Source organism: Mesocricetus auratus, unplaced genomic scaffold (assembly GCF_017639785.1).
Source record: "Mesocricetus auratus isolate SY011 unplaced genomic scaffold, BCM_Maur_2.0 Super-Scaffold_100066, whole genome shotgun sequence".
Classification (NCBI taxonomy): Eukaryota; Metazoa; Chordata; class Mammalia; order Rodentia; family Cricetidae; genus Mesocricetus; species Mesocricetus auratus.
The window spans coordinates 1030355-1054773 of record NW_024429235.1 but is presented as its reverse complement, the minus strand read 5'-3'; the positions used below and the strand labels follow the sequence as shown (position 1 = coordinate 1054773).

General features: G+C 37.9%; 2 protein-coding genes and 1 pseudogene across 2 annotated transcripts; 2 read left to right on the top strand and 1 right to left on the bottom strand.

Moving 5' to 3' along the window:
- The first annotated feature begins 792 nt into the window (after positions 1-792).
- LOC121136364 (olfactory receptor 7E24-like) lies at positions 793-1710 on the top strand. Its single transcript, XM_040736695.1, has one exon. It carries the CDS (start codon positions 877-879, stop codon positions 1708-1710), a length of 834 nt encoding a protein of 277 aa, XP_040592629.1. The 5' UTR covers positions 793-876.
- Positions 1711-18012: 16302 nt separating this feature from the next.
- LOC121136341 overlaps positions 18013-24419 on the bottom strand; it is a 41973-nt pseudogene continuing 35566 nt past the window's right edge.
- Positions 19397-23719, top strand: LOC121132750 (olfactory receptor 18-like). Its single transcript, XM_040736723.1, has 2 exons — positions 19397-19425; positions 22774-23719. The coding sequence occupies exons 1-2, from the start codon at positions 19397-19399 to the stop codon at positions 23717-23719; spliced, it is 975 nt and encodes a 324-aa protein (XP_040592657.1).

Here is a 24419-nt window from a genome sequence, read left to right as displayed (position 1 = left end):
AGTTCAGTGTTTGATTGTGGGTATTTGCCTCTGCTTCCATCAGTCACTGGATAAGGTTTCATTGTTTGTCACATCAACATATACCTTAGCAGTTGTGGAAAGAGTCGTTCTTTGATAATGTGGATTTAATTAAGACATATTCACAAAAATTTGAAATAAACAAGGAGAAATATGGAATATATATTAATTGGTTTTAAGAATTTAAATAAGTTTTTAACAAAGACTTATCCTCTCCATTTCCATTGGAGAAACTTTTTTAACTCAAAGGAAAAGAGAATCATATAGAAGATACTGGAAGTAGAAAATGCTTTCCTGGATAGGAATCCTAAATAGTTAAGAATAGGACTTCATGCTCTCAGATATATTCTAAGAAAACTAAACTTGTTCTATGTTATTGTAATAAAAGGGCCTGTGTTTAAGTGCTTCAAGTTTTCATTTTCTTTTATTTACACTTTAACTAATGTTTATACAAAATAGCCATTTTTGTCTTAAAAGTGTTTCCTTTAGTTTACTGTGACTAAAGACCTGCTGTTTACAGTAATTCTCTAGATTACTATATTCAATATGGCCCTCATAAAATGTCACACATGAAGTAAGAACAAAACACTATTTAGAATATGGCATTTGTCACAAGTGAGTAACTATAATTGATGTCACAAAAAGCTTGAGAAAATGGTATTTGTACGTACTTGATTGAAATTGTAAAGAAGGTCTACCTGCATTCTGGTACCAATGTTAACAACATTTTTGGTTTCCTTCAAAAGATGTTCAAGAAATAAAAACCGGCAAAATGCAACATCTGTACCAGAATTCCACTTCATTCAACTGTCAGAGGATCCAGACCTACAGACTGCTCTCTTTAGCCTATTCTTGTCCATGTACATCTTGGCCCTGTTTGGAAACCTGCTCATCATCTTGACAGTAAGCACTGACTCCCATCTCCACACACCCATGTACTTCTTCCTCTCCAACCTGTACATGGTTGATATTGGTTTCATCTCCACCACTGTTCCAAGAGTTATTGTGGACATCAAGTCTCACTGCCCAGTCATCTCCTATGTGGGTTGCCTGACACAGATGTCACTGCTCATTATTTTTGGATGTATGGATTGCATGCTTCTTGCAGTGATGGCATATGATAGGTTTGTGGCCATCTGCCACCCTCTATATTATCAGGCCATTATGAATCCTAGTCGCTGTGCTTTCTTACTTCTAGGGTGTTTTTTCCTTAGCCTTGTGGAATTACTTTTGCACTATGGTGCAGTATTAAATTTTTCCAACTGTGGGGATTATATTGAAATTTCCAACTTCTTCTGTGACCCTTCTGAAATACTTAAACTCTCCTGTTTTGATACTGTCACCAATAGCATAGTCAGGTACTGTGTAGGTGCTCTTTTTGGGTTACTTCCTATTTCAGGAATCATTTTCTCTTACTTTAAAATAGTTTCCTCCATCATGAGATCATCATCATCAAGTGGGAAGCACAAAACCTTCTCCACCTGTGGGTCTCATTTGTCCATTGTTTGCCTGTTTTATGGAACAGCACTAGGAGAATACTTCTCCTCCTCTCTGTCACATTCTCCCAGAAGTAATGCAGTGGCCTCAATAATGTACTCTGCAGTCACACCTATGCTGAATCCTTTCATCTACAGCCTTAGGAACAAGGACATTAAAACTGCCTTAAGGAACATTCTTAGCAGAGTATTCTAATAATTGTCAGTCTTTACATATTCACCATACATCTATGCATCAACTGTACATGTAAAACCCAGTTAATTTTTCACATTATCACACAGTGATACTTCACAACAATGCAAAAGAAGTGGTGGTCACTGACGTTGGACATATGGAGGATGGGTACTATGGTGGTTTAAAAGTAAACTCCCCCCAAAATAATGACACTATTAGCTTGTTTAAACTTGTAGGATGAAGTGTGTCAGTGTGAGGATGGACTTTGAGGTTTCTTTGACTGAAGCCTCCCTCAATGTGACAGTCAGTAAATGTACCTCATTTTATTTATCTAGTCTTCAGGTGAGGAGAATCAATGTTATTTCCAAGATATGGCTATTATGGATAATGTTGCTTTGAACATAGTTTAACAACTGTCCTTGTGGAGTCAATATGCCTCCTTTGGGTATATGTCCAGAAATGGTACTGGAGGGTCTTGAGGTAAGTTGATCTGAAATTTTCTGAGAAATTGCCATACTGATTTCCATGGAGGCTTTAGAAGTTTACACTCTCACCGGCAATGGAGGAGTGTTCCCCTTTGTCAATATCTTTTCCAGCCTAAGCTGTCATTGGTGTGTTTAATGTTAGCCATTCTGATCAATGTAAGATGGAATCTCAGGGTGATTTTGATTTTCATTTCCCTAATATCTGAGGATGTTGAGCATTTCCTTAATTGTCTTTCTGCCATTTAAGACAAGTGTTCATAATTAATATCATGCCTCTGTGTCATTATTGGGCAGATAAAAGTCCTGATAAAACTATGAAGTCCCCCTAGAACCCTTACAATTTTAATGTAATCAACACCTGAAATGCACGCATAGGAGCCAACTGAAAGGGGTCAGTCTGCTGAGATTGTGTTTTAGAAATTTCAGAAAATGAGGTTTGTCAAGCAGGCTACCTGAGCAGAACATGAAGAGGGGAGATAGGAATAGACATGCTAATGTGGCATGGGAAATCTCAGTAGGCCTCATCCTTAGACAAGGAGCTACAGTCAGAGAAGGAATTCTGAGAGCAGGATAAATATCAGCAGTTCAATAAAAAGGCAATGAATTTGAAAGAGAGCAAGGGTGGGTACATGTGAAGTAGGAAGGGAGGTGGGTACTGTTGGATTTACTTTATAATCTCATTTTTAAAATATTTAAGCAAAATTAATTAAATTTATAACAATACCCATAGAAGATTGACCCCTTAAGTGAAGGAAGTTCATGGATAAGGATTGACATGAATTAAAATCCACTAAAGAAGGTTGAATTAGTTGGGACTCAAAATGCTCTTTGCCTTCTCAGTTCTGAAGTCCTCCACAGTTTTATAGGATGTTGTTTGCACAGAGGCCATGAAACCATTCAATCAGCCACTGTAGAATGTAGAGCAAATGGAGAAAAAGATAAGAGTGATTCAATGTGACTCATTTGAAAGGGGATTGATGAAGTTGTATATATTAACATGAACTTTAAATTTCAAAATTATTTCTTAATTATTCTATATTTTATGTTTTCTGGAAGGTGCATTGTTCAATAAGGGCACATTTGTGTTTAATGATTCCATTTACTATGTAAGTTTTAATAAATGTTCTTAAAAAGCACATTTATCATGTCTGATACTAAGTTTCAATTGTGTACTAAAATGAAATTTTAATAACATAAACACAATTTCAGTTGATATTGGTTTACTGTAATATTTGTTTTCCTATCCCATCCCCTTTCTGCACCCCAGGGAGGGTGAGGCCTTCCATGGGGGATCTTCATAGTCTGTGACATCATTTGGAGCAGGGCAGAGACCCTTCCCCCATGTGTTCAGGCTGATAAAGTGTCCCTCTTTTGGGAATGGGCTCCCAAAATCCATTTGCATACTAGGGTAAATACTATAGATCACTTATTGTAACATGAATGTTTCTGGCCCAACTAGGCCCTGCTGCTGCTTCAGCCCAAAACGATCACACAGATGCTATATTAATTATGAAACTGTTGGCCACTGGCTATGACTTCTTATTGGCTGGCTCTGTCTAAAGTTGATGGTTCTGATAAAAATTTGACTATAACTATTACAATATGAATGTAATCAACACCCAAAATGTATGCACAAGAGTCAATTGAAAGATATCAGGCTGCTGAGATTGTGTCTTAGAAATGACAGAAAATCAGACTTGTCAACCAGGCTAACTGATTGGGACCTGAACAAAGAATACAAGAATAGGCATGCAAACATAGAAGGGGAATGCTCAGTAGGTCTCATCCTTAGGCAAAGGGCTACAGGCAAAGAAGGAATTCTGAGAATGGGAGAAATACCTATTATAATCCCTATCCACAAACCCAGCCCTACAGAAAGTACTAGAGGAAAACCCCAACACAAGGAAGTTTGCATCCAGGAAAACACAGGCAAATCACCAAAGAGGAAAACACACACACACACACACACACACACACACACACAGAAAGAGAGAGAGAGAGATCACCAACACCACCCAAAGAAAATGTAGCAGCAATTAGCAATCAGTTGTCATTAATATCCCTTAATATCAATGGACTCAGCTTGCTTATAAAAAGACTCAAACTGAACATTTATGCTACCAATATAAGGGCACCTACCTTTATAAAAGCAAATGAACATTAGTGAAGCCCATTTGACATATCAAACCAACACATTGATAGTGAGAGACTTCAACATCGCACTTTCAACAATGGAAGCATCTACCAGACAGAAACTTAACAGAGAAATAAGGGAACTAAGAAATGTGATCACTCAAATGGACTTGACAGACATATAGAAAACATTTCACCTAAACATAAAACATTATTCGTTACTCTCAGCACCTAATGGAACCTGTCTAAAATTTCTCACATACTCAGTCACAAAGTAAATCTCAACAGATGAAAAAAAATAGAGTAATCCCATGTATCTTATCAGATAACCATGGGATAAAGTTAGAATTCAACAGCACAGACTACAGAAATCCTACAAATTTGTGGAAAGTAAACAACACTCACCTGAAGAACCACTGGATGAAAGAATTAAGAAAAAGAAATTTAAATGTTTGTAGAATCGTATGCACAACATACCCAACTTTATGGGACACAATGACAGCAGTGGTAAGAGAAATATCACATGAGTGACTTAAAAGAACAACTGAAAGTTCTAGAATAAAAAGAAGCAAACTCACCCCAGCAGAATAGAAGTCAGAAAATAATTAAACTCAGGGCTGCAATCAACCAAATGGATACAAAGAGAACACTACAAAGAATCAATGAACAAAGAGGTTGTTTTTTAAGAAAATCAACAAGATAGACAAACTCTTTTTACAAACTAACCAAAAAAGCAGAGAGAGAGAGAGAGAGAGAGAGAGAGAGAGAGAGAGAGAGAGAGAGAGAGAAAGCCCCGATTAAAAAATCAGAAACTTACATTAGAATTTGAAAAGGCCTTTGGTATAATACAACACCCCTTTATGATAAAGGTCTTGGATAGATCAAGTATATAAGGAATATACCTAAACATAATAAAAGCAATATACAGCAAGCCAAAATAATATTAAACAGAGAGAAACTGAAATGATTCCACTAAAATCAAGAACAAGACAAGGTTGTTCACTGTCTCCATATCTTTTCAATATTGCACTTGAAGTTTTAGCTAGAGCAATAGGACAACAAAAGATTAAGGGAATACAAATAGGAAAGGAAGAAGTCAAACTTTCGCTATTTGCAGATGACGTGATAGTATGCATAGGTGATGGCAAAAATTTTACCAGGGAGCCGGGTGGTGGTGGCACACGCCTTTAATCCCAGCACTCGGGAAGCAGAGGCAGGCGGATCTCTGTGAGTTTGAGGCTAGGCTTCTACTAGGGATAAATACTGATCTACTACCAGAGGCCCCATAGATTGCCAAAACCTCCAAACTGGCATTCACCTTCAGGGGGTGTGGAACAGTCCTATGCTGGTTTTCCGGCTATTAGTCTGGGGTCCATGAACTCCCAAGTGTTCAGGTCAGCTATTCCTGTGGTTCTCTACAGTGTGGTCTTGAAACCTTTTATCATCGCTACTCATTTTCTGCAACTGCATTTCAGGAGTTCAGCTAAGTTTTTAGGTATGGATGTATGCTTCTGCTTCCATCACTAACTGAATGAAGGCTCTACGATGGCATACAAGTTAGTCATCTCATTATTGGAGGAGGACATTTGAGGTAGCCTCTCCACTATTGTTTGATTGTAAGTTGGGGTCATCCCTGGAGATCTCTGAACATTTCCTTAGTGCCTGATTTCTCATTAAACCTATAATGGCTCCCTCTATTATGATATGTTTTCTCTTGCTCTCCTCTATACTTCCCCTGACTGAAACTTCCTGCTCCTCCATTTCATCCTCTCCCCTCTATTTCTCCCCTTCTCATTCTCCTAACTTCCTATCCCCTCCACCAATGCTCCCAAATAGCTCAGGATATCTTATCCAATTGTCCTTCTCCAGCGAACTATATATGTCTGCCTTAGGATCTTCCTTGTTTCCTAGCTTCTCTGGAGGTATGGATTGTAGGCTGGTAATCCTATGGTCTAGGTCTAAAATGCATATGTGAGTGAGTACATACAATGTTTGTCTTTTTGTGAATGGGCTACCTCACTCAGCATAGTTTCTTCTAGTTTCATTTATTTGCCAGCAGATTTCAAGATTTCGTTGTTTTTTCCACTTAGTAGTAAGTAATCCATTGTGTAAATGTACCACATTTTCTTTATCCTTTCTTCAATTGAGGGTAATCTAGGTTGCTCCCACATTCTGGCTGTTACAAATAATACTGCTATGAACAGATGTCCTTGTTGTATTAATGTGCATCCTTTGAGTATATGCCTAAGAGTGGAATAGGTAGATACTGAGATAGACTGATTCCAAATTTCCTGAGGTACTTTCATACTGATTTCCAGAGTGGATGTATGAGTTTGCACTTCCATCATCAATGGAGGGGTGTTCCCATTCCTCCACATCCTCTCCAGCATAAATTGTCATTGATGTTTTCAATTTTAGCCATTCTGAGAGGAGCAAGATGGTATAACAGAAATGGTTTGATTTGGATTTCCCTGATGGCTAAGGATGTTGAGCACTTTCTTATGTATCTTTCACACATTTTAGTATCCTCTATTGGGAATTCTCTATTTAATTCTGTACCCCACATTTTAATTGGATTATTTGTTGTTTTGGTGACTATATTCTTGGGTTCTTTGCATATTTTGAAAATCAACCCTCCATCAGAAATGGGGTTGGTGAATACCACTTCTCATTCTGTGTACTGCCATGGGGATGGCATAACTGGATGCTTGCATGTAAAAGACTGCAGATAGATTCATATCTATTGCCATGCACAACACCTAAATTCAAATGGATAAAGATCTCAACACAAATCCAACCACACTGAACATCTTAGATGACAAAGTAAGTAGGTGATACTCTTGAACAAATTGATACAGGAGAGTGCTTCCTGAATATAACACCAGTATTACAGACACTGAGTTCTACAATTAATAAATCAGACCTCCTGAAACTGAGAAGCTTCAGTAAAGCAAAGAAAATCTTACCCTTTACAATAGCAAAAATCCAAAAAATATATGTGGTAACTCAAACCAAACAAGTGAAATACCTGTATGAACAGAACTTTTAAATCTTTGAAGAAAGAAATTGAAGAAGATATCAGGAAATGGAAAGCTCTCTCATGTTCATAGATAGGTAGGATTAACACAGTAAAAACAGCCATCTTTCCAAAAGGAATATAGATTCTCTTCAATCCCCATCAAAATCCCAATATACATCTTCACAGACCTTTAAAGATCAGTAATCAACAATCGCTAAGAGGAAAAACCACAGAAGGATAATATATAAACACTAGGAATGACAGAGACATCTCACTTCCTGAACAGTCACCCAAAGTTGTTCTGTAATGTTGGGGCATCCATCTTCTGCCCAAAGGCCACAGTGTGTCTGGAAGACTTCTCCGCAAAGCAGGAAGTTTCAAACTGTACATCTGCACTGGCAGTCTGTCAGTCATTTTTCTGTGTCCTGCAGAAAGTCTTGTAGACTCTTCCATGAATCAGGGACCCTGAAGGACTATTTGAGTTAGCAGTCACTCTCCTGTGGGTCTTGCATGTCCAGTTTATACAGCAACAGTCAAGCAGTCTAGGCAAGAGCAGTTTCTTGTCCAAATGGCTAATCTTGCCATGTTGAAAGCAAATTCCACAACAAGTTCCTTTGATGCCCATCTTCCTCTCAGACGTAATTGATGTGCCAGGAGCAGACATTTCCCATTGTCAAGAAAAAACTAAACCATTTTAAATGCCATTTTCTGAAGGTCTTTGAAAGGTTTGAATATTATCTATCTATCTATCTCAAATACATCTCTATATATCTAGAAAACCTAACTTACCTAACTATAAGTTCTGACTATTATAAGTATCTATAGTCTGCATTTAATCATGCATTCTGTTTTAAAAGATCAATATAAACACAATGCTTAATCAAGAGGAGAAATTTACACATCACAAAATTGACCTTGAATTTGTATCAACAAATGAAAAACCATACCCATAATTCCCCTTTTTCCTTTAAAAAGGGATTGGCTATGATCATTAACCAATTATAAGCAACTCCATTCAAATGAAAACAAATATTTATAAACAATGTGGGAGTTTTGATGTCACTCATTCCAAACTGATTCGTGCTAAATGGGGGCACTGTTCTTACCATGGGGATCATGACAAAACTCAGAAACCTGTATAAGTCCTTATTTTGTCTGTGAGGCTGCATCATCTCAGTTGTCTTAATTGTTGAAACACCTGGCCAACTGCTTCCGGGAGTCTTAGTTCATCAAACCACAGAAGCCTGGAAGGAATCCCACTTCTCACACCATATATAGAGAGATCCTTCCTGCCAGCCTGGTTCTAGAACTGCATCAGCCCCAAATGAACACAAAGGAGGCTGTATTAATTATGAAGCTGTTGGCAGTTTGCTTGGTTTCTTACTGGCTACCTCTGACTTAAGTATTTACCTCATAATTTATCGTCTAAGTATTTCTCTTACCCAAGAAAGGGTCTGGACTTCTTAACCCTATGGAGGTTACATTGTTACTCCCTGTGTTCCTCCTTCCCAGAGTCCTCCTGTACCCTAGTCCTACCTATCTTGCTTCCCTATTGGCCAACAGTGCTTTATTATACACAGGACTTCCCCATCAGGCAAGCATGATGCAGGAGACAGTTTGAGGTTGGGTTGAGGTGTAGATAGAAACCTACTGCCAGGAAAATTCCCAGGAATCCACCAGAATGATCCCATTCAGACCCTTAGCAATATTAGAGAGGGTGCCTGACCTGGCCATCTAATGTAATCAGAATGGTGAGTACTCTAATTATCATCACAGAACCTATTTCCAGTAATTGATGGATGCAGTTGCAGAGATACATAGTTAAGCACTGGGTTGAGCTCTGGGAGTCCTCTCGAAGAAAGGGAGGAGGGATTTTGTGAACCAGGGAAGTCAAGATCATGATGCAGGAACCCACAGAGACATCCCACCTGAGCTTGGACTCTGACCATCAGTTAAGGAGCATGCATGGGAATGATCTTGAACCTCTGCATGTATGTAGCAATTGTGTACCTTGATCGGTTTTTAAGGTTCCTATCAGTGAGATCCTCACCTGTCCCTGGCACTTAGCTGGCTTTTGGGAACCTGTTTTCCATGCTGGATCACCTTGCCTAGCTTTGATGTAGGAGTAATAGCTTTATCTTTCCTCAACTTGATGTCTCATAGTATATTTAAGCCCATTTCTCAATGGAGACAGAAAAGTGGTGGGTAGGGTTAAGGTTAGTAGAAGGGAGAGTACAAGAGGAGTGATGGAAACTAGATTAGTATGTAAAATAAATGAAGCATGTTAATGAAAAAATAAACTATATACGTCCTTATGGAGTGAGGTGCTATCTTATCATATTTTATGTTCAAACAAGGAACAGATTTGCTGGCAGTTATACTAGCTTCAGTTGATCTCCTTCCTCCTCCACAAAGACTCCCTCTTTTTTCCTATTTTTCTGGTCGATGTGGGGAGCCGCCCCCACATTCTCCGTTACAAGATGGCGCTGACATCCGTTGTCAGTTGGAGTAAACAACCTTGGTGCGCACGTGCCTGCTACTTTTTCATCCCTTACTCTCTGCCTCTCCCGTGGCGTCATATGGGCTGACGAGCAGGAGCCAGTCAGGAGATGACATGTCCGAGGCTGGGACTGCTGAGCTATATAAGGGTTGGGCTTTTCGCTCCCCGGGTCTCCACTCTGTAAGCTTATGCTCTCCCTCTCAAGACGCATTAAAGCTGTTCTGCAGAAGGATCCTAAGTGTGCCGCGTCGTTCTTGCTGGCGAGACGGTAGCGCGGGACATCTGGTGCCGAAACCCAGGAATTCAGACCTCATCATCGTCAGCACCATCGGAGACCCCTTGGACTCAAGGAGGATTCAGAACTGCAGGTGACTACGCTCAGAGAGGTATGCTATTCTGGGACTTTGGATTGGAGCCTCTGTTACAATTGTTACATCGTTACAATTGTTAGGATAAGCGGCAGTGCCTGACTGTGTGCTTTAGTCTCTTGTAGATAAAAGAGCTGCGCGCGGTCTTTACTTTTGTTTCATTTGAGCCACAGGTGTTTATTTTTATCATGGCTCCTCTCAATCCGTCTAGCATGTCAGAAACCAAGCATAGTGAGAGGTTAGGTGCACGTAAAAAGAAACCGGTTGTAATTAAGAAAGATAACCCCCCCGGTAAATTTAAGGATAAGGGGGAGCCCTTACAGTCCCCAAGAGGGACATTAGAAGATAAACAAAAAAGGGGAGAAGGATTATACCCTTTTCAGGAACTGGAAGCTTGCACAAATGCAAGTCACACATACTACAGGCCTGCCCTACAATCCTCAGGGACAAGGCATCGTGGAGCGAGCACATCGCACACTTAAGTTTTACCTAATAAAACAAAAGGGGGGAATTATGAAGGAGTTGCCCCCAACACCAAGAGTGGCTATTGCCATGGCATTGTTTACTATGAATTTTTTAAATCTGGATGATAAGGGTCAAAATGCAGCAACAAGGCATTGCTCGGATCCACAAAAGCCCAAAGAATTTGTAAAATGGAAAGATGTGCTAACTAATGAATGGAAAGGCCCGGATCCTATTCTGATAAGATCCAGGGGAGCTGTTTGTGTTTTTCCACAGAATGAAGAAAATCCCTTTTGGGTCCCAGAACGACTCACCAGAACCGTTATGGAGCAAAAGGATGGCGAGACATTCCCGTGACAAAGAGGAACAACTTGACATTGATGGCACTAATTGCAATGAATAGGACCTATGAATTTGAGCAGACGCTTCGCGAATTGAGGGTCGCCATTGCTCAGATTAATTCTACCCGCCTTGACCTGTCCTTCATGGAGAGATTGTCTTCATGGATTTCTTCAGCTGTTTTATATTTCAAAGCATGGGTGGGGATGGGATTGTTTGGAGCAGTCCTATGCTGTGGAATAGTGTTTATTCTCTGGCTAGTCTGCAAGCTCAGAACCCAAAACAAAAGAGATAAGGTGGTCATAGCACAAGCACTGGCTGCGCTCGAGCAAGGGGAGTCAACCGATATCTGGTTGACTATGCTTAAGCAATAGGCTGCCTACTGAACAGCTCCTGCACACCCGGAACTTAGGTTCATTGCACAGGGTAGAGTGTTTAGTCTGGCCTCCCAAGAGGGGTGTTGAGCAAAGGCATCGCACAGAGAGTCATTTTCCTCTGAGAGACATGTTGTCCTGCATAAGGGTTACCTGCTGTATTTTTTCCCTTTTCCCAGAAAAAGACAGAGGACAGGTCGGAAGCATCCCGGATTTTGATGAATCTAGGGATAGGTTTTGTACACATCTCACTAATTTTGTTCTTTGGGAAGTTCAACCACTGTCTCTACCCTCTAATGTCCTGGGAGAGCCTGTTTGCTATTAAAACAAAAAGGGGGAGATGTGGGGAGCCGCCCCCACATTCTCCGTTACAAGATGGCGCTGACATCCGTTGTCAGTTGGAGTAAACAACCTTGGTGCGCACGTGCCTGCTACTTTTTCATCCCTTACTCTCTGCCTCTCCCGTGGCGTCATATGGGCTGACGAGCAGGAGCCAGTCAGGAGATGACATGTCCGAGGCTGGGACTGCTGAGCTATATAAGGGTTGGGCTTTTCGCTCCCCGGGTCTCCACTCTGTAAGCTTATGCTCTCCCTCTCAAGACGCATTAAAGCTGTTCTGCAGAAGGATCCTAAGTGTGCTGCGTCGTTCTTGCTGGCGAGACGGTAGCGCGGGACAGGTCACTAATATCCTGTTTTTTCACCTCATTATTGTTTTCCAAATCCTACATCTTGGCAATAATTAATTTTGCCTCCTTGGTTTCTAAAGTTATTCCAGGCTATGCATTCACATCTGAAGATTTAGAGCTAGTAGTTTCCAATGAGAGAGAATATACAACATTTGTCTTTCTGGGTCTGGATTATCTACCTCAAAATGATCTTTTCTACTTCCATCCATTTACCTGCAAAGTTCAAGACTTTATTTTTATTCACAGCTAATAGTATTTTATAATGTACATGTACGACATTTTCATTATTTATCTATCAGTTGTAGGTCACTTACCTTTTTTCCCATTTCCTAGTTTCTGTGAACAGAGTACCAATGAACAAGGCTGAGCATACATCTGGGCAGTTATATGTCCATGCCTTGAAAATATGACAGGGAGTGGTACAGTTGAGTTGTATGACAGAAGATGTTTAGCTTTTTGAGTATTATCTACACTGATTTCACTAATGTCTGCATTGGTTTTCAGTCCCACCAACAGTGAATAAAAGTTCCTGTGTCTTAGCATCCCATCCAGCATTTTTATTCATTGTTATTGTTGATGCTTGCTCTTCTGATGGTGGTTTTGATATGCATTTACTTAATTATTAGATAGGATGAGTATTGATATATCTCTTAGACATATTTTTCTCCTTCTTTTGAAAGATTTTTATTCAAGTTCCAGGTTAATTTTTTGAATGAGTCTTTTTTTTTAGTTCTTTGTATACTCTAGATTTTATTCATCTGTCAGGCAAAGATTCTGTCCTATTCTGCGCACTTTCTTTTCATCCAGTTGTTATTTTTTACCTTTAAAACAGTTTTTTAGCCTCATGCAGTGCATCTTGTCCAATGTTTCCTTTAATTCTTGGACAATAAAATTTGATAAAGGGAGTTCTTTCCTATACCTCTGTGATGTAGGGTACAGCATATGCTTTCTTCTAGAAGTTTCAGTGCTTCAGATGTCAGATTTAGGTACTTGATCTAATTGCAGCTAGTTTTGTGCAAGTGATAAATACTGACCTTGTTTCATTCTTCTGCATGTGGGCATTCAGTTTTCCTAGCACCATGTTTGAAGATGCTGTCTTCACTCCACTAGATTTTTGATATCTTTGCCAAACATTATATGGCTGAAAGTGTGTGTATTATCATGGGTTCAGAGCGGAGGCTTACAGCAGGATAGCCCTTCATTTTTCAAGAATTGATATTGTATTTTCTTCAAAAGCTATTCTTTGCAAAAGTTCTCTCTCAAAATCTCTCTCTAAAACCTCTCTCCCCAAAAATTCTTTCCCTAGAAGCTCTTTAAAAGTTCTCTTAAGGTCTGAAAGTTCCTCCTAAAAATTCTCCAACAGTTCTTTCTACAAAACTTCCTTCTAAAAATTCCCTAAATGTACCAGTTAGGAATTAAGTAAAATGGCTTGGGACCACAGGACAATGGTGCCAAATCCTTCACTGCAACTGCAAAGATTACTATCTGTGGGCAGGTGATGAACCGTGTGTGGATGTAGAACAGAGACCTGTAGAGATGACTCATATAGAAAGTTTTACTGATGGTCTGTAGAGAAGACTCAGAGTTTAAGAGTACGGGCTGCTCTTCCAGAGGTCCTGAGTTTAATTCCCAGCAACCATATGGTGGCTCACAATCATCTGTAATGAGATCTGGTGAACTATTCGGGCCTGCAGGCATACATGGAGGCAAAGTATTGTAAATAAAATCTTTTTTTAAAAAAATGAATGTCTTACTGACCTACAGGCAAGAAAATAAGGTAAAGACACACAGAGACAGGATACAAAAGAAAAAGGAGACCAGAAGAATCCTGTCTTCCCCTGGGGAACAGAGGAAAAGTGGGCAGTGATCTTTCTTTTACCAGGGTGCTGCCTGAATGCATTCTGTCAGGTGACAGGGGAGGGCCAGCAAAATGTTTGAATCATTAGAGTGCTTTCTAAATGTTCTCTGTAAGTTCCTTCTAAAAGATATTTCAAGGTCCCTCTAAAAAGCCTCTAAAAGTTCCTTTTCATGCCACATGGCTTCTAGTTTTTATATGCACAGACACATTTAACAACTCTGACAATAGGGCGTGCATATCTCTAAGAGCCAGGAAGGTTGATAGGATATTGAGAAAAGCTAGTGCTTCATATCTCCTCCCTGGGCATGACTTGTAAAACATCCTGGCAAACTTAAGTCTTAGGGGTGGACATGACTTGGAACATGTGCTGTTAACTGACTAAAAGGAACCTCTCAGTGCATTATAAAGGGCTATGAAATTTGGAGACTCAGTAGCTGTAGCTCTTACTGCTGATGCTCTAATGAGAAGCTTTTTCCTTTCTCTGGGGCATATTTGAGAATATAAAGCTCCCAGGCTATATTCTACATTCAGCCAAATTCATAGTAACAAATATTCTGGAATTGATACCTAGAGTATTAATTGCTACTTCTGTAATAAATGTTAATCGCTCACATAAGTTTGCATCTTTGATTTTGTTCCACTGGTCTATATGTCTGCTTTTGTGACCATACCTATTGTTTTTATTATTCTGACTTTAAAATATATTTTAAGATCCTGGATGGCAATTATTTAGTATTGTCCTTTTGTTGCTTAGGATTGTTTTGACCATCTGGGGTCTTTTGTGGTTCCCTATGAATTTTTAGGGCAATTTACCCTATTTATGTGCATAATGAGATAGGGATATTTATTGAATTGTATTAACTATGTAAATAGTTTTTGGTATAATGGCCATTTTATCAATATTAATTCTACCAATCCATGTCCATGTGTCTTTTCCAGTTTCTAGTGTTTTCCTCAATTTTTCTTGAGAGATTTAATTTTTTATTATACAGGTCCTTCACTTCCTTAGTGACGTACATTCCTGGATATTGTATTTTCTTTGAAGCCATTGTGTAGGAAAGTGTGTCCATGATATCCTTCTCTATAGGTTTGTTGTTTATATGTAGAAAAGCTACTAATTTGTGTGACTTGAGTCTATATCTTGCCATATTGTTGAATTTATTTCTCATTTCTAGAAATTTTCTGGTAGATTTTTTTGTATCTCTAATGTAAAGAATGGTAGTTTGAATAATAATGGCATAGGCAGTCATATTTAAATGCTTAGTCATCAAGGAGTGGTTCTATTTGAAATTAATAGAAGGATTGGAATATGAAGCAATTCTTTATGGAATGATATCATTCTCAGCCTATACACAGGGTTATGGGTGTGATAAGATGCCTCGGTCCTGCCTCAATGTCATTATAGGACAGACTTATTTGAGTTCCTAGGGGAGGCTTTACCCTCTTGAAGGAGCAGATGCAAGTTAAGGGGGAAGTGAGAGGAGCAGGAGGAGTGAAGGGAGGGGAAACTGGGATTGGAATGTAAAAAATAAATTAATAAAAAAAATTAAGAAAGAAAAAAATGGATGTGTAGTCCTGTTGGAAGAAGTGTGAAACTGGCTTTGAAATTTCTAAAACACATGCCAAACCCCATTGACTCTCATGTCCTGCAGATCAGGATTTAGCTCTTACCTACTCTTCCAGTCCCATGAATGCCACCATGTTCCCCACCATAATGATAATAAACTAAACCTCTGAAAAAGTAAGCAAGCCCCTATTAAATGCTTTCTTTTATAAGCATTTATTATGCTGTCTCTTCACAGCAACAGAATGCTGATTAAGACATATAGTATCATGTAAACAATAAAAAGGTATAGTTTCACGTTTTCTTTCACTATTTGTATCCCTTTCATTTCATTCTCTTGCCTCATTGCTCCAACTAGTTAGTATATTCAGAACTATGTTGACAAAGTATGGAGATAGTGAAAATCACTGTTTCATTTCTTACTTCTGTGGGATTCAAGATCTTTTCCATGTAGGATGATGTTTGCTATGTGTTTCATGAATACAATGTTATTATGTTGAGCTATGGAAATAGGATTTGTCCTGGCACAATCCTTGAGTTTGACTGAGACTTGCTTGGGTTTGCTGGTGGTGGTGGGGTTATTGTGATTGTGATGGTGGTGTGGTAGTCAGGTTAGGCCAGGGCACAGGACATGGGATCCTGTAGAAACCTAGATTTATTATTTCTTTTTAAATTTTATTTATCCCTTGAAAACTTCATAAGATCTATCTATCTATCAATCATTTATCTATCATCTTTCTATCTATCCCTCTTTCTTCCATAAATTTATACCTATCTATCATTTTCTTTCCATTCACCAACACCTTCCATATACTTCCTTCTTCTTTCCTGCCCACTTTGAGCTCTCTCCCTGGCTTAAATCAGAAGGAAAAATCCCACTAGTCTATTTTAACATAGGTACCTAATTTGGCAGGATGCCTCTTTTGACATTCTTTTATTTAGTTTACCAGCTAGGGGTTCCTTCTACTGTCTTCCCAAATTTCTGCCTTTGGTGTTTTAATGCTTACATTATATAGCTTTTCTAGTAAGTTTATTGTAAGATTTTTAATTGTTTTGGGCTATTTTGAATGACATCTTTATCCCCTTTCTTTCTGACTACAATTTCTTTGTGACTATTGATTTTTGTTTGTTAATTTTATCTAATTTCATCGTGATGATAGTGCTACCTTATCTAGAAATTTTCTGGTGAGATGTTTAGTGTCTCTTATATATAGAAAAATGTCTTAAAAGAAGGAAATTTTGCATTTCTTTTTTCATATTTTGTCATATTTCATCTATCTTACAGGTGTATGCAAGACTTCAAACACTGTATGAATAGTAATGTGCAAGAGAGGAAATAGTTGGAAAGAATTAGGAGGAGAAAAAGAGAAAATACTTAGGGGTGAATGAACATTGCAGGCGATTCAAGCATGAAATTGTCACTGGGACATCATGAGAAGAAAATATTCGTAGCATTCACAAAAATTCTCAGAACAGATGATAAATGTATTTGTTAATATTACCATGTCTCAAGGTATTAAGATAAAGTTGGTAAGCAAGAAAAAGATATTGGAAAGATATAAGAATGATGGTATTACTTGGGTAACCTAAACCCAACTAAGATGGTGAGTGTGGTCTGTGCACAGGCCTGTCCCCCTTCCACTTATTGGAGTTTCCTTGGACTGCTTTGCATGAAACAGATGCCCCCCGGCAGGCATGAATGTCCAAAGTCTGCCAACATCTAAGTCTTGACGTGCCTACACCCACCAGAAGAGTAGAGGAATAAATCCTACCTGTACCCAATGGAAGAAGGGATGGGAAGATAACAGTATAAGACCACATTCAACAACAGAAGGACCAATATGATGTCCCCAGAGTCTAGGGACACTATTCCAGCAAAACCTGAACAAACAAAGTACAAGTAATGGAGGGAACAACAAACCAAAAAATTCAAGAAATAAAGAGATCTCTTAAAGAAAGCCAAGAAAAAAGAACCAAAAACTGAAGGAAACAATTCACACAGTTCAAGGCTTGAAAGCTCAAATAGAAACAATAAAAAACACAGAATGAGGGAATGCTGAAATAGAAAAACTAGAAAAGTGATCAAGAACTACAGAGGTAAGCATAACCAACAGAACACAATTGATGGAGGAGAGAATCTCAGGTTTTGAAGATTCACTAGATAAAACCGACTCATTGACCAAATAAAATGTTAAGTCCATCAAATCCCTAACACAAAATATCCAGTAAATATGGGACACTTTGGAAAGGCCAAACCTTAGAAAAATAGGTATTCAAGAAGGTGAAGAAATCTAGCTCGATGGTACAGAAAACATATTCAACAAAATCATAGAAGAAAACTTTCCTAATCTAAAAAAGGGCATCACTATGAAAGCACAAGAGGTTTACAGAGCCCCAAATATACTCGACCAGTAAAAAGTCCCCTCACCACATAATCATCAAAACACTAAACATACAGAATAAAGAAACGATATTAAGAACAGCAAAGGAAAATTTTCAAGTAACATATAAAGGTAGACCTGTCAGAATTACACCTTACATATCAATCACCTGGATACCTGCACTTGCTGTGAACTTTTGCCAAGTCTCCCTGTTGTCCTGGTCAAAGGGATCTTTGAAGTAAGCCACAGGATATTCACAGGTAAAGGATTTATACAGGTCGTTCATCTAGTCTGGCATGATATAGCTGTTGGAACCAATGGAGTCTTGAAGTCCAGATCATATTTGCCAGTTCTGCTGAACTTAAAGTCAGGCACGTCCATGTCTATGACACCCTGGTCAGTGTACCTGTTATTCTCAATTTTGGCGTTCAGCAGCTCCAAACTTGTTTGTTCTCCAGGATGTTAGGTGCAAACCTGTCCTTATCACTCACCTGGTGGCTTTCCTCCCTCACTTCTTCTTGATGACATTCTTCAGGTTGTGATAACCCCCTGCTCCAGTGAACATGGCTTCACAGAAACTGAACACCACCACAATTAGGGTCACGAACTTTTGCAGGACCAGCTTGTTGCCAGCAAGAGGACCATAACTGATCACATTGGAAGTTGGGAAAAGCAAGATGACTGAAGGGATATCAGCAAGTCAGTGACACATAGTTTATGGCTTTTGCTCCAAATTTATATTTATTTTCAGTGCCATACATCTTGATAATCAGTTTGTCCATCTTCTCTTGTTCTACAATGTTCAGTTTCTTTCAACGTAGATCGGGTACAACAGTTTTATTGATGTGCTCAACAACCTTAGAGAGGCCCTTCCTTAGCAGCACATGTTATTGCCACAGAGTTCTGGGCCCAATAGATATCAGTTGGGGTACTGTGGGCACAGCAGGTTGGAATAGACATTTTGAGATGCAAAGATCAACCTCAATGGTGGTATTTCTCAAGAGTCAAAGATCTCTCTGGTATGAATCCTCATAATAGACATGGTGAATTCATGGCCATTGGATTGCCACACAGGAAAGAAACAGATTTCGGCAGACAAAGGAGAGTACATTCAGTGGAATTCAATTATAATTAAAAAATACTGAAAAGAGCCCAAAATGAAATAAAAGTGGAGATAAATAATTTAGGGCATCAAGGAAACCTCATAGCTAACCTTTTGAGAACATGCAACATCTTTTCTGCTTCCTCCATTAACCCCAGGAATTCCTTAGAGACTACAATATTGTGGACCAGTATAAGCAATCACCATCTCTGTGCATTGGGTTTTTTAGGTTATGTAAGAATAATTAGTTAGCCCATCCCTGCAGGTCACCAGCTTTTTACTCTGCAATCCAGAACTATATAATGTTGTTTGCATTTCCTACATTGTTCTCCATCAGGAGCCCCTTCTATTATATTCACATCAGGATTCAAGAGTGAGCTTGATTCTTCACCAGGCAACAATCAGGGGCAATTGTTCATATCTACTGCCCTTCATCATGGCCCCTCAGGCCTATGACTTATTCATGTAAGTTCTGAGGGAATTGAGGATGAAGAAGAGCCTGCAAGAAATATTATTTCTTTTTAATCATATGAACTATTATAATTTGCCAAGCATAGTGGTGTAATATGTTCAATAATGATTTGAGCCTCTCTACTACGATTTATATCTGTAATGGCAGTCCTGATATTCTCATTGAAGTATCACCAGTGTCTTTTCCCCACACTCCTATAACCAAAGTAAGCAGAAAATACAGTCAATTTCATTGTTTCATATGCAATCTAAAATACTGTAACTATTCTTGTGAGGGTGATTCTGTAGTTATACTTTTGAAGAAAGCTAAGATGTGTGTGTGTATGTGTGTGTGTGTGTGCACATGTGCGTGCATGTGTGTGTGTGTGTTTGGGTGTGTGTGACTATTAAGGTCTTCACTGGAAGGTCTGAGCTGTATTCTTTATGTATCTTACTTTATCCAAATATTTCTTCCAAATTTCAAAACTATTAGCTTCTGCCTAGGTATGATCATACTGAAGATAAAAGACAAAGACAGTATTTCTGTGTAATATGTTTAAGGTGGTAAGACAGAAGTGAATGAAATCTTTTGTGAATTACTCTGCCTGATCAAAACACAAAATGGTCTTTTCAGGAAAGAGACTTTGCATAAATATTCATTCAAAAAAAGAGACCCATGTCTTTTTCCCTTGTGATTTCCAGATCTTTATAACAGAAAGTTCACTTCAGCTGCTTGAACTATGGTATTATATTCAAGGTACATTTGGAAGTCTCAAAACTTTGAAACAACAATGCAACTCAGGCTTTTGTAGTTTCCTCGATCCTAATTATCTTTCATGTACTTTGGAATATAGTCTCATCATGTTCTTGTTAGGATTTCAGGTATCCTGCACTCATTTTGCCTCACCCTCTGAAGTTCTGGGCTTACAGATCTGCTAAGATTGTGTTTTATTTTTCTGGATATTTTTTATGTTATCAGCATCCTCCATCAATCCTGAGGCTCAGCTACTAAGTTTTCAAGATGGAAGTGAGGTCAGGTCCCCATATCATCTGCAGTTTAATAAAAAGAAAGGTTACAAAGATACCTGCTGTTAAGATCTCTGGATATCTTATTAAGACTATGTGATTAATAATCCATGAAGATATACATATATGCATGAAATAATGAATGAACACAGAAGCTATTGATGTAAAGTAGAGTGGGGTGAATTAGAGTTGTACAGGGAGTTTGAAGAGATGAAATGGAAGTAAGAAATATTACTATATTTTCATTTGAAATATAAAAATAAATAAAAACCAAAACCAAAACAATCCATAGTCAAATAATGACACATTTATTTTGCGTTATTTTTCTCTGCTTTTTATGTAAATTAGTACATATTATTAGTAGTTCTGAGACACCTTAACTGTCATATGTACATTCCTCATTATGTAAGGTTTTTTGATATAACTTATTACCTCTAACTTTCATTTTTCAGTTTCATAGGGCCTAAACATTCATTGCCACAGATGTGAAATGAACAATAATACCTTAAACATTAAGTAGACACTTTCTCCTCTCAAAAACTGACTTGCATGTATTTGATTTCCTTGACATTTTCATTACATTCAGGAATGTGACCTAGATATTGATGCAAGATCAATTTTTGTGTTGCTTGATTCTGTGATATAGACTTTTGGGTCATCTCATTTTATTAAATAGCTGCACTATTGGGTTGTCAAAAAATTGTGTGCATTCACACCTGAAAATAAAAGAATGGACAGGCATGAAAAGAAATGGAAAGTCAATTTTGTGTACTAAGGGAAGACACACTTTAAATTTTCACCTAATTGTGTGACTCAGTGCCTTTTGGAAATGCTTCCCAATAAACTCATATTTTCTGTATTCATAGGATTTTTAATTTGGACAAATGAATAAAATACAAATTTTATCATTTTGCAAAAGGAGTTGGGTTGTTATACTTTAGTTTGTATGACCATGTGGCTATGGAATGAGTCATACATGTTCTCTCAAATCATTGATTCTCAAAAGTTCACTATGTTCCCCATTAGAGACAAATAGAAATATATTCAATGAATGAGTGCATCCCATATTGCATTAACTTGGAAGTATTATAACTAGGTAGATTACATCATTTTTAATTGCACCTATTAGGAGGACTTCTTCCTTGGGTAAAGAGGGAAAACCATCATGCAAAGTAGAAAGTAATTAGATGTGATAATATCATAATCTCAATATTTTATAGTGTAAAATAAAAATGAGATGTTAAGGACCCATTAGAGTATGCCCATGTTTTTGCATTAATAATGATTTCTATATTTTAAACCTTTTACATTTTAAACAAATCAGTGTTCTGTGATCTACAAGTGAACCTGACATTTCCTTTGTAGCTCAAGGAAGATCATGAACATCTATGCCCCATTCTGACTCACATGCAAATCCCTTTACAGTTTGAGAAGGAGGGGTCTGAAAGTAGGGCTCTCAGTGTACCTGAACTGCACTTCAGAAAATGAGTTACATTGCATAGACATACAAAAACCCTGGTTTTATAGCAGATATTTTACAGGGATTATGTAGAGATGATCTCCCCAAATTGACTTTGCAGCAATAAATTTCAACTGTATTTGTTGACATTTCATTATTTTTCACATCACTGGACATCTCAGCAGTTGTGAACATAAATGTTCCGTGATAATGTAGATTTAACAAAGACATATTTATAAAAATTTGAAATAGACTATGAAAAATAAGGAATACATATATTAATTGGTTTTAAAGATTTAAATAAGTTTTTAACTAAGGCTTACTTCAATCACCAAATAACAAAAAAAATGAAAAAAATTTACTCAAAAAAGGAACCTATAGAAGATACTAAAATCTGAAAATATTTTTCTAGGTAGAAATCATAAATTTTAATTTAGAAACTTGTATTTCAAACTGTCAGGTATATTCTAAGAGAAATAAACTTGTTCCGCATTATTGTAATAAAATGATGTGTGTTTAACAGATTCGTTTTCATTTTATATGATTGAAACGTTTTCAAAAGTAAGAATTTTTAAAAGTATCCATTTTGTCTTAAAGATGTTTGCTTTATGTTAATGTGATTACAGGTCAGCTGTTTACAGTAATACTGGCCTCACATCTTCTACATTACTGTATTCAATATGGCTCTCATGACAGACAACATGGTAGCTAAGGACAAAACACAATTTAGAGTATGGCATTTGCACAACTGAGCAATTATTAAATATGTCAAAATAGGCTTGAGAAAATAATGAATATTTTATTTGAGTCTAATTGCAAAGAGGGACTACATGCATGCTGGTGCCATTATTGAAAACATTTTTGGTTTCTTCCAAAAGATGTTCAAGAAATAAAAACATACCGAACATAACATCTGTACCAGAATTCCACTTCATTCAACTCTCAGTGGATCCAGACCTACAGACTGTTCTCTTTGTCCTATTCTTGTCCATGTACATCTTGGCCCTGTTTGGAAACCTGCTCATCATCCTTACAGTAAGCTCTGACTCCCATCTCCACACACCCATGTACTTCTTCCTCTCCAACCTGTCCATAGTTGATATTGGTTTCATCTCCACCACTGTTCCCAGGGTGATTGAGAATATCCAAACTCACTGCCCAGTCATCTCCTATGTGCACTGCCTGATACAGATGTCACTGTTTGTAATTTTTGCATGTATGGATGACATGCTTCTGGTTGTGATGGCATATGACAGGTTTGTGGCCATCTGCCACCCTCTGTATTATCAGGCCATTATGAATCCCAATTGGTGTGGTGTATTACTTCTAGGTTGTTTTCTCCTTAGCCTTGTGAACTTATTGATTCACTATGTGGCAGTATTAAATTTTTCCAACTCTGAGGAATATATTGAAATTTCCAACTTCTTCTGTGGCCCTTCTGAGGTGCTTAAACTTCCTTGTTTTGATACTGTCACCAAGAACATAGTCAGATACTGTGTTGGTACTCTCTTTGGGCTACTTCCTATTTCAGGAATCATTTTCTCCTACTTTAAAATAGTTTCCTCCATCATGCAATCATCATCATCAAGTGGAAAACATAAAATCTTCTCCACCTGTGGGTCTCATTTGTCCATTGTTTGCATGTTTTATGGAACAGCATTAGGAGTGTACTTCAGCTCTACTCTGTCACTTTCCCCAAGAAGTAATGCAGTGGCCTCAGTGTTGTACACTGTGGTCACACCTATGTTGAATCCTTTCATCTACACCTTGAGGAACAAGGACATTAAAACTGCCTTAGGGAAGATTCTTAGCAGAGCATTCTAATCATTGACATTCTTTATAAATTCGCATTTATGTATCTATATATTAACTGTATTTGTAAATCCTAGTTAATATCTCACATTATTACTAACTGACATTTTACAGTATTTCATGATATAGTGTTGGTCACTTGGGTTGTACCTATGGGGTATGGATAGTTTTAAAAGTACACCAAAATTTGAAATTGGAGAGATGATATTTTTCTAGGGATGAATGGCATTCTTTTCTGAACAACCTTTTACAATATGAGTGTAGAGGCCATTCTGCTGAAGCTATGCTTTAGAAATGTCAGAGAATCAGGTTACTTGAACAGGAACTGAAAAGGAAGACATGAATAGACAAGATGATGTGGGAGGTGAAAGCCCAGTAGCCTCATCCTTAGACAAAGACTGAATTTTTAGAGCTGGAGAAATAGAAGTTAAAGAAAAAGGCAATGAATCTGAAAAAGAACAATGATGGGCACATGTGAAGTAGGGAGGTAGGCAGAAAATGTTGGAATTGCATTATGATCTGATTTTTACATTATTTAAACAAATCAATTAAACTTATAATCATATCAACAGAAGAATGGCACTTATCATACCCAGAGTATATGTGGGGTACCTGCTATTGGGTTTCCTTCTGATAAAACGTATACATGTTTCTTGATATTTTTTCAAAGTAAGTTTCAATGTGTGCTGTCAGTATAGTGAGCCTGTTATCT